At 28.9% G+C, this 11,434-nt stretch overlaps 2 protein-coding genes across 4 annotated transcripts; one reads left to right on the forward strand and one right to left on the reverse strand.

The window, feature by feature from the left end:
• Positions 1–1,145: 1,145 nt before the first annotated feature.
• LOC111415787 (ribosomal protein L40) lies at positions 1,146–2,028 on the reverse strand. Its single transcript, XM_023047638.2, has 2 exons — positions 1,927–2,028; positions 1,146–1,684 (listed from the first exon to the last, which is right to left on the reverse strand). The coding sequence occupies exon 2, from the start codon at positions 1,672–1,674 to the stop codon at positions 1,288–1,290; it is 387 nt and encodes a 128-aa protein (XP_022903406.1). The 5' UTR covers positions 1,675–1,684; positions 1,927–2,028; the 3' UTR covers positions 1,146–1,287.
• A 199-nt stretch (positions 2,029–2,227) lies between these two features.
• Positions 2,228–10,816, forward strand: LOC111415784 (uncharacterized). 3 transcript variants are annotated; one of them, XM_071200164.1, is made up of 2 exons: positions 2,228–2,513; positions 7,408–10,816. In XM_071200164.1, the coding sequence occupies exons 1-2, from the start codon at positions 2,502–2,504 to the stop codon at positions 10,789–10,791; spliced, it is 3,396 nt and encodes a 1,131-aa protein (XP_071056265.1). In that variant the 5' UTR covers positions 2,228–2,501; the 3' UTR covers positions 10,792–10,816. The 3 variants fall into 3 exon arrangements, with proteins under 3 accessions (XP_071056265.1, XP_022903404.2, XP_022903399.2); XM_023047636.2 differs by lacking the exon at positions 7,408–10,816 and adding an exon at positions 2,569–5,988 and having other exon boundaries at positions 2,251–2,513; XM_023047631.2 differs by lacking the exon at positions 2,228–2,513 and adding an exon at positions 7,262–7,352.
• The last annotated feature ends 618 nt before the right edge of the window (positions 10,817–11,434 follow it).

The raw sequence follows: 11,434 nt of genomic DNA on the forward strand, positions 1-11,434 counted from the left end.
TAATTGAGTTAATTTTCGAAAATCAACAATTTTGATATTTAATCGATTATTTAGAGCTTATAAATAAAAAATAGTAATAGTTGGGTTCAATCTTGTTATGGATTTAGTCGTTATGGGCCATTACTGAGGTTTTATGTATAAAAAGTATTTCCCCATCGCTTTTAGTTTATGAGTTATGATTGAGTTAATTTTTGAAAATCAATAATTTTGATGTTTAATCGGTTTAGAGCTTATAAATAAAAAATGGTAATAATTGGGTTCAATCTTTTTATGGATCTTGTCTTTATGATCCATTACTAAGGTTTTATGTATAAAAAATATTTCCCCATCGCTTTTAGTTTATGAGTTATGATTGAGTTAATTTTTGAAAATCAATAATTTTGATGTTTAATCGGTTTAGAGCTTATAAATAAAAAATGGTAATAATTGGGTTCAATCTTTTTATGGATCTAGTCTTTATGGTCCATTACTAAGGTTTTATGTATAAAAAATGTTTCCCCATCGCTTTTAATTTATGAGTTATAATTGAGTTAATTTTCGAAAATCAACAATTTTGATGTTTAATCGATTTAGAGCTTATAAATAAAAAATGGTAATAATTGGGTTCAATCTTTTTATGGATCCAGTCTTTATGGCCCATTACTAAGGTTTTATGTATAAAAAGTTTTTCTCCATCGCTTTGTTTTTGAGTTATGATTGAGTTAATTTTCGAAATCAACAATTTTGATGTTTAATCAGTTTAGAGCTTATAAATAAAAAATAGTAATAATTGGGTTCAATCTTGTTATGGATTTAGTCTTTATGGCCTATTACTAAGGTTTTATGTATAAAAAGTATTTCCCCGTCGCTTTTAGTTTTTGAGGTATAATTGAGTTAATTTCAGAAAATCAACAATTTTGATGTTTAGTCGATGTAAAGCTACTAAATAAAGAACGGTTATAATTGAGTTCAATAATAGGGTTCTACTAATAGGGTACTATAGGGTTCAATAAACTAAATAATTATTATAACCGTTTGTTTCTGGAATACAATTTTGTTAAAATGCTATCAAAAAAGATTTTCCCTAAAAATAACATTGCATTACATCAACGCCATCTATCAATGAATTCTTACAAAATCAATTATGATTAAAAAAGACCAAGATATTTTATTTTCCAACCATTTTTTATTATTCAAAGGAATTTATAATCATAAATTTAAAACCAATCAAACTAGGATAAACTCCTCCTCCTCAAAACTTATCAATATCCCTTTGAGATGTAAAAAATAAGCAAAAATAGCAACTCTCTACTTCAACTTCTTTTTGGGGCGGAGATTATTGGTGTGTCCACATTTGCTTTTACGGCAATTAGTAGCGCGAGGATGGAGTCTAGCGTAACATTTACGACAGATCATCTTGTCACAATTGTATTTTTGAGCTAAAATACGAAGGGAGGGTTCGATGATGCCACCACGAAGACGCAACACCAAGTGAAGCGTCGATTCCTTTTGAATGTTGTAGTCGGAAAGAGTGCGTCCATCTTCCAGTTGTTTACCAGCGAAGATTAAACGTTGTTGATCTGGTGGGATACCCTCCTTGTCTTGGATTTTTGCCTTGACATTTTCGATGGTATCGGAGGGTTCAACCTCGAGGGTAATGGTTTTACCGGTTAGGGTTTTCACGAAAATTTGCATTGCGGCGTCTCTAAAAAAATAATTATTAATTTTTAAACATTTATTCCAAACAATTAATTTTTAGATCAAGCAACAACATGTCGGAATTTGACATAACCTCAATGTCGTTTTATTTTTGCGAAAATCCGGGATAAATTTTGTGTAAATTCGTTTGAGTTGATTTGTATAGGTGAAGAAATAATTTGTGTCTCGGATTTTATATGATATTAGCGGTTATTTATGGATTTTACGATAGATAAAGCGAAGACTTACCTCTGTTAAAACGTGTTCGCCACAATATTCCAGGATAAGAGACAGACAATTGCAATCTGTTTTACCGGCCAATGGTTGCCACGATTTCCGTCGACGCGGGAAATATTTCTCATTTAAATCTAAACGCTGTTTTTAACATTAATTTTAAACATTAATTAATTAATTGTTATAGTATTCCATTTTATTATCCAAATTATGGGTTAAAATTAACTTCCCATTTTCGAAATAACTTTAAATTTATGTTTGGGGGTAATTTTGTTAGGGATGTTTTAGCATGTGCGGTTGGTGGTAACAAAGATTTAATCTGTCAGTGTCATATGTATAAAATATCTTAAAATAAATAATTATCAACTAATTTAATAATAATTTAATATATATCAAACATGTATTGTGTTTTTTATTAGAGTAGATACTGAAAAACCTTATCTGTCGATAAATATATTAAAATTAGCGAAACTAGCGCTTGCGCAATGTTATTTACAGAAAAAATTTGTTTTTACAAAAAAATATTTCACAACATTATGTTCATCGAGTGATTAAGGTGCTTCGTTCAATTGAATCCTTTTAATTTAACCATGGATGATGAGGTAACAATTTTTTTAATCTCTAATTAATCATTTAAATGAGAATTGTTTTCTTTAGATGTTAACTGAAAAAACGAGGAAAGGTATTGCCTCCTTTCTTAATTTACATGGTGACTCATACAGGGAGAAGAAAAGAAGTTTGAACGGTTTTATAAAAACTCTGCAAGCCGAGTATAGTTATGAAGAAGTTCAAGATTTCATTAATAACTTAATTACAACGACTGAGTATGATCATAACTTAAAAAATGAATTAATTGTACATTTTCAATTAGAATCGTCGATTGTCGATGTTTTAAAAACTGGAAATGACGCTGCTGTGGGGAGAATTTTGAAAAACTGGAAATACTTTAAGAATTTACTTAATAAAATGAGTGTAGATGATTTTGTAGACAATTTTTTGCCGAAATTGTCTTATAAAACAAGTATGAAGGTCATTAAAATAATTGGTAAAAACATAAATGATAATCCCAAGTTAGCTGATGACTTATTTAATAGATTAGAAGAAAAATGTGGTATAAAAACAGCAATTATTTTATTACATTGCTGCTCTCTTAATCTGATCAAAGATAAATGTTCTAAATACATATTACATTTATCTTGTCGTAGTTTATTGGAAATTTATAAAAAGCATCCGGAATTTTTAGAGTTTTATTTCGAATTGATGATCAAAACTAAGCACAAAAATGTAACAATTTCAAATTACACAAAAATTTTTAAATATATCGCTCGAACTAGATCTAACATACCATTCTTTTGGAGGTTAAATAAAAATTATCAATTTTTTTATTATATTGGGAGCCGGGGTGCAATGAAACTTCTTCCAACTAAAGAAAGAATGATAAAACATAGTTTTTTTAACCCTCAAACACTTATAACAGGTAAACATCTGTTAAACGCAGCCAGAAAAGTTGATATGCATAAAGAATTAATTTTAAAATCTTATCCCAATAATATCAGCGATTATATTAGAGATATTAGTCCTAATAATTCGCCGATTATTTATATGCCTAGAAAACAAATTTTTCCTTTATTACAAGAATTATTTATGAAAATGTATAAAGAAAATTTTGACGATTACGTCTATTTAATAAATGGGGATTTTTTGCAATATTTTACAACTGAGGAAAGAGAATACGTTTTAGATAAAATAAGTGATAAAGAAGATTTTTTACATTATTATCCAATAAATCGATCAATACCGATTGTAAAAGAAAAGTTAAAAAGTGCTAACGATCTTGATACCCGTCTAGACTTAATTCGTACCCTTTATAAAACTTGTAACATAAACAACGATGTAAAAGCTTTATTAGAGGTTTTGAAATTTGTTTATGGTCGATATAAGAATGATACACGAGCGTTACATGAATTTGTGAATGATGTAACTTATAGTTGGAAAGATTATAGTCGATTTAGTGAAGAACATTGGGAAACAATTTATAATCTTATTGAATATTTAGAATATTCAGGAATTCATGCGAATTGGGAACACTTTTTTGAACGACATTTCGTGTGGCTCGTTGATAATGATAAGCCGTATAAAGATTTATTAGATGAATTCATGAAAAGGTGTCTTAAACAATTTTTTATTAATAAGAATTATTCTTTTGGGCATTCAAAGAAACATATGAAAATTTTTATTAAAGAAATGAGTAAACGCTTAGAAGGAGAAAGTCAGATATTACATTTTGGTTTATTAGATATGGTTGTGGAATTTGATAAACGATTCCCTAAAGAAATTAATGTTTTAGAGTACGCTTATATTTTAGATTACGGTGTTAATTATAGCTCCAGTCAACAAACCGGGCATGAATTTTATTTCATTAAAAACTACAACAAAGATAAATCCTTTAATAAATACATTCAATACTTTAATCAACCACACAACATCAACACACAAATTATATTATATTGTCTTGAATATTGCCCAGAAGAACTTCATCATTTTCAGAGCATACACAAAAAAATACATGAATTAAATAAAATAATTTGCAAAATCTTGTTATGTCCCTACTTTATAAAAAGTCATCTACGGGTTTATACCGATTTATGTTTTCACCAACTTGAAGATAGTGACGTCGACATCGAAGCTGCTTTACTTAACTTCATATCGTACGATAAAAAATTTATCGATGTTGTTTCCAAGTTTTTACCACCGGAAGATGCTAAAATAGAACCAAACGCCGATAAGATTTTCTTAACAAAACAACAACAAATTATTAAATATATCCCACAAATTTCCACTCCGGAAAATATGAAATTGATAAGAATATTTTGTAAAGCTGATTATTTAAAATACGCTTTGGGATCACTTTACAAAATAGCTTACAAAGTACCCCAAAATCTTCTCCCCGAGTTTTTACAAAACATCTACGAAGCTGCAGTTTCCGTAAAAAAACACGCTTTATATTTAGGAAGACATTTACTTCCTGTTAATTCGTACCATGATTTTTTAGTTACCTCAAGTCGATTAGAAACAAATTTATCGATGAGGAACATTTTATTAAAAAAGACTTTGGAGTATTTCATTGAAAATGTTGACGAAAAATTTTTCAATTTATTTATAGACAATTTACAGAAAATCGACAAAAACGACAAAGATTTATACGATCACTTAATAGATTACTCAAAAATGCCTCAAGAATTCTTAGCGAGATACATCACAATAATTTATGACAACATTATGAGCAATGAAGACCAAAACATTCGCGATAAAGCGATTCATTTAATAGAAAACCTACCTAATTATGTAATAGATGAAATAAACGTTGATTTAATGATGCGATATCTTAAAACTGCCGATTTAGCCACCACTAATTTCATTAACAAATGTTTATTTCATACTACAGGAGAAAAACACAACGAAATATACGCATATATAATGAAGTTAATTACGGAATTAGTTAAAAAATGTACACCAACAAACATTCAAATGAGATCGAAAGTAACAACTTTGATTATTACGATTACAAACGAATCCAGATCTCTTAACAACATTAAAATTATCGAAAATCTTCATACAATTCTAAAAACAAACGTTCAACAACACACTCTCATTACGATAAAACTCCTATTAGAACATAGTATTATATTCTTGAAATCCAACAAAGATCCCAAGATATTCTCCGAAAACATCAAACCTCACTTATTTGAAATGATCGAATTATATTCTTTTAATATGATTGAATTTTATACAAAAGAATTGCAATCATTTATTGATTCGCATGATGGTTTCGATAAATTTTTATTTATTGAAAACCTTTTCAACGATGGCAATGAAAATGAGATTGTTTATTTTGTTGTGATTGGTTTATTTCCGTGGTGTTCACCAACAGAAAAAAATTATTTTGCTAATTATGTACCCATGTTGGAAAAATTAAAATTAAGTGATGATCCTAGAATTATGGCCGATTTGGATTTGTATTTTCAAAGAGCTTCATAAACTTTTGTACTATTACAAATAAATATATTGTTAAAATTGTTTTTTTTTATTTTTTTGATTAGTATTTATAATCAATAAGTATGGGAAAAAAAATTGAATTTATGTTGTTGCCTAAAAGGTTGCAAGTTCGCCCAAATGCTGGCAGGAAAGCTAGACATCTTTATCAAAAGAAGGAATGAGACAGCATAGAACTAGATCCTACAGGATCCTTCTTCTTACTACAACAAGAAATATATTAATTAAATTTGCTACAAAATCCTTTTAATTTCATGCCGATATCTCAATTATTTTTTGAGATACATATGTTTAAAGATTTATATCTGTCAATCTAACTTTTAGAGTTAGTCGGAGTTGAATTCAAAACATCATAACCCCAGAGTTTAAAGATTCGAAGAATTCACCCTCAACATATTAAATATTAATTAAATTAGCTATAAAATACTTTTTATCTTAACCTGATATCTCAATTAGTTCTTGAGGTATAATTGTTTAAATAAACATTGTCGATTATGACCAACGTTTTCCAGAGTTCATTTTAAAAAATCGAACCTCAACATTAGAAGATTTGTATAAATATCTCTCAATGTGTTAAATATTACTTAAATTAGCTACAAAATCCTTTTAATTTCATGCCGATATCTCAATTAGTTTTTGAGATACGTATGTTTAAAGATTTATGCCTGTCAATCTAACTTTTAGAGTTAGTCAGAGTTGAATTCAAAATATCATAACCCCAAAGTTTAAAGATTTGAAGAATTCACCCTCAACATATTAAATATAAATTAAATTAGCTATAAAATACTTTTTATCTTAACCTGATATCTCAATTAGTTCTTGAGATATAATTGTTTAAACATTGTCGATTATGATTGACGTTTTACACAGTTTATTTCAAAAAATCGTAACCTCAACATTAGAAGATTTGTATAAATATCTCTCAATGTGTTAAGTCTTAATTAAATTTGCTACAAAATTCTTTTTATTTCATGCCGATTTCTCAATTAGTTTTTGAGATACGTGCGTTGAAAGATTTATATCTCTCAACTTAACTTTAAGCCAAAAAAAAGCAAATTCATTCAAAAACCTTTTTAATCGTTGACTAAAAAAGTTGAGTATAGATCACATTACTATTTTTATTCATTGAATGAATAAATTCAGTGATCATTTCATTCATAAATGTAATCTTTACAAGTTTGTAAAATCTCATTGATAGATGTCGCCTATCATCTATATATAACATTTTACAACTACAATTTGGCGCTTGCGCAATTGTAGCAAACTAATGTTTTCTTTTATAAAAAAAGTTTCACAACATAGCATGAGTGATTCATGAGGCGCAACTGATAAAGTTTCCCTTTAAAACCGCAGTTTTGTCTAAAATTTCTTCAACCATGGACGATGAGGTAACAAAAATGTTATTTCTTAATTTTGTTTAAACGAAATTGTTTCAATTCTTAGATGTTAACTGTAAAAACGAAAACTGCGATTGATAAGTTTTTTAATTTAAACGGAGAGACGTATATGGAGAAGAAAAAAAGTTTAAATGCGTTCGAAAAAACTTTGAGATCGGAGTATAGTTTTGGGGAAGTTCAAGATTTCATCAGCAATTTAATTACAACCACTGAATATGATCGAAGTTTGAAAGCTGAAATTATAGTCCGTTTTCAATTGGATTCGGCGATTATAGAAACTTTAAAGTCGGGGGATGAAGTAGGTATTGGTAAAGTTTTAAAGAATTGGGTATTCTTTAAGAATTTATTTAATAAAATAAGTATAGATGATTTTGTTGATAATTTTTTGCCACAATTGTCTTATAAAACAAGTATAAAAGTTATTAAAGTAATCGGTAAAAATTTAAGCGATTCTGAATTCGCGGATAATTTATTTAATAAGTTAGAAGAAAAAATTGGGATTAAAACAGCCGCACTTTTATTACATAACTGTTCGCTTTATCTGATTAAAGATAAATGCTCCCAATACAGATTAAAATTATCTTCTCGATGTTTATTGTTAATTTATAAAAATCACCCGTCGTTTATATTTTATTATTTCGATTTAATGAGTAAACAAAAACAGAGGCATTTTACGCTTTCAAGTTATAAGCAAGTATTTAAATATATCGCGAAAACAAACTTAAAATTATTTTGGGAGTTGTATTCGAAGCATCAATTTTACATCAAAATTGGAAAACGTCGAGCAAAAAAGCTTCTTCCCACTCAAGAAGTGATGATCAAGTACGGGTTTGAACACAAACATCTTTTTAAAGGGAAACACATCGTAAATGCAGCCATGAAACTTAATCTGCATAAAGAATTAATTTTTAAATCTTTTCCCGACGATTTAAACGTTTATATCAGAAACAGTATTAATCCCCACACCACGTCAAATATTCTTTATATGCCTAAAAAGCAAATATTTCCTTTGTTGCAAGAATTGTTTGAAAGAAAATATAAGGAAGATTTTCGAAATTACGTTTCATTAATGAGCTGTGATTTTCTTAGGTTTGTTACAATTAATGAAAGGGAGTATATTTTAGATAGAATAAGTGATAATAAAGAGAATTATTTATGTTATTACCCGATAAATAGATCGATTCCTATTTTGAAAGATAAATTAAAGAGTGCTAATGATCCAACGACACGATTAAAATTAATTTGTGCCCTTTATGAAACTTGCAATGTAAATAAGAGTGCGAAAAGTTTGTTGGAGGTTTTAAAGTTTGTGTATGATCGGTATAAAAATGATACGACAGCTTTGGATAAAGTTTTGGGTAACATCGTAAAAACTTGGAAAGATTATAGCGAATTTACACAAGAACATTGGGAAATGATACAGAGTGTTATAGAGTATTTAGGGCATTCGGGAGTTTCCGCGAATTGGGATCATTTTTTTCAAAGGCGTTTTATGTGGCTGATTGATAATAATAAATCATATCAAAGCTTAATGGACGAGTATATGGAGAGGTGTATAACTCGAAAAAGCTTAGGTTGGAATTATTATTTTAATAAGTCTTTGAGACACATGAAAATATTTATTGAAGAAATTCATAAGCGATTACCCGGAAACGATTACAATTTCTATTTTTATTTATTACACCTCGTAGTGGAGTTCGATAAAAAATTCCCCTACGAAATCAACATCTTAGATTTCGCTTACATCTTAGAATATGGCATTAAACACGGTCGAAATCACCAAACGAATCACGAATTTTATTTCATTAAAAACTACAATAAAGATGGATCGTTTAATAAGTACATTAAATATTTTCACCAGCCTTATCACATCGAACCAAAAATTGTGCTATATTGCCTTAAAAATTGCCCGGAAGAATTAGATAATTTCCATAACATCCACAAAAAAATGAACCGGATTAACAACAAAATTCGACACTTTTTGCTATGCCCTTACTTCGTAAAGAAACACCTCCCAGCTTATAACAAATTGTGTCTTGAACAGCTCGAAACCGCCGGGACAAACATCGAAGTCGTTTTGATCCATTTCTTTTCGTACGACGAAAAATTCGGCGAAATAATCCCCAAATTTTTACCCCCCGAAAATGCGAAAATCGAGCCAAAAACCGACAACACCCACATATCAAAACAACAAGAAATCATAAAATATATCCCTCAAATACCTACACCACTAAACATGGAATTAATACGAATATTTTGTAAAGGTGATTATTTAAAATTCGCTTTAGGATCGCTTTATAAAATCGCGTATAAAATTCCGCAAAATCTCCTCCCGGAATTTTTACAAAACATTTTCGAAGCTGCAGTTTCCGTGAAAAAACACGCCCTATATTTAGGGAGACATCTACTTCCTGTTAATTTGTATTACGATTTCTTAGTTTCATCGAGTCAATTAGAAACGAATTTATCAATAAGAAACATTTTATTAAAAAAAACCATCGAGTACTTTATAGAAAACGTCGATGAAAAATTTTTTAATCTATTTATAACAAATTTAGAAAAAATCGACAAAAACGATAAAGATTTATACGATTATCTAATCGATTATTCAAAAATACCCCAAGAATTTATTTCAAAATACATCACCGCAATTTATGATAACATAATGAGCAACGAAAACGAAGATATCGTCGATAAAGGATTTTATTTAATGGATGATTTACCTGACCACGTAATGAACGAATTAAGCATTGATTTAATGGAACGATACATTAAAACCGTTGATTTAAACACAAATAGATTTCTTAATAAGTGTTTATTTCACACCACCGGAGAAAAACATTCTAAAATGTACGAGTTTATAATGAATTTAATTAATGAGTTATTAAAAAAATACGTCCCAACAAACAAGGAATTGAGGAAAGAAATTACAACTGTAATTTCAAACATTACAGATTACGCCACTTGTTGTAATAACATTAAAATAATTGAAAACCTCAACACCATCTTTAAATCCAACGTCCAACACACTCTTATTACGACGAAATTTAAATTGGAATTTAATTTAATATTTTTGCAATCTAAAAAGGATCCTAAGAAATTCGCCGAAAACATCAAACCTCATTTATTAGAAACTATCGAAATATATACGTCCAAAATGATCGGATTTTATAAGAAGACTTTATACTATTTCATAGGGTGCTTACAACAATTTGATAAATTCTTATTTATTCGTAACTTTTTTAATGATGGTAACGAAAATGCGATCGTTTATTTGATTGTAATTGGTTTGTTACCGTCTAATTTACCAACTGAAAGGAATATTTTTGTAAATTATTTACCGATTTTAGAAAAATTGAAATTAAGTGATGATCCTAAAGTTATAGCTGAGTTAGATTTGTATTTCCAAAATGTTAATTGTAATTCTTAATAAAAAATGTTATTAAAAAAAGTAATCATTTTTATTTATTCCTATTATAGTTAGAAAGAAAAATTTAATCATATTTCCCAAACATCATACCAACATTTTGCAAAAATAATGAGTCTTATTTCTTTACATTTAGATATATGGATTGTTGACTAGTTCTCTTCTTGATATTAATAACAAACTTTTAGACTGCGTCAAAAGTTACAACCTCGTTGGTTTGGAGTCTTTATTTTGCTATTATAGCAAGATATACTTAACGTCCCACACAGTGTGACGACCAATACTACGAATAATGTTGCAGATGTAATCTTCTATCTTTTTTAAACTCAAACTAAAGAGATAATTGCCCAGGAGATTGTAAGAATGACTTCCTTGACAGCATTGTCGAACAGAAAAAAAAAATTGAATCAGCCAAATTTTGTGTGGATTACCAACACCTTTGCACTACTGAGTACTGTATTATTTATTTGTTTTATCTGTTTGGGTTGGGTTGGATTGGGTTACTGGTAAAACGCTATAAGGAATCCAAACACGCCAGCCACTTTCCAAAACATGATATGGCACCAACATCAAGATATCATCAACTTCAGCAAGAATTCGAAAGAACACCTCCACCAGTTCCATCGAAATACCATCTTGAATATTC

Source organism: Onthophagus taurus, chromosome 11, assembly GCF_036711975.1.
Source record: "Onthophagus taurus isolate NC chromosome 11, IU_Otau_3.0, whole genome shotgun sequence".
Taxonomy (NCBI): Eukaryota; Metazoa; Arthropoda; class Insecta; order Coleoptera; family Scarabaeidae; genus Onthophagus; species Onthophagus taurus.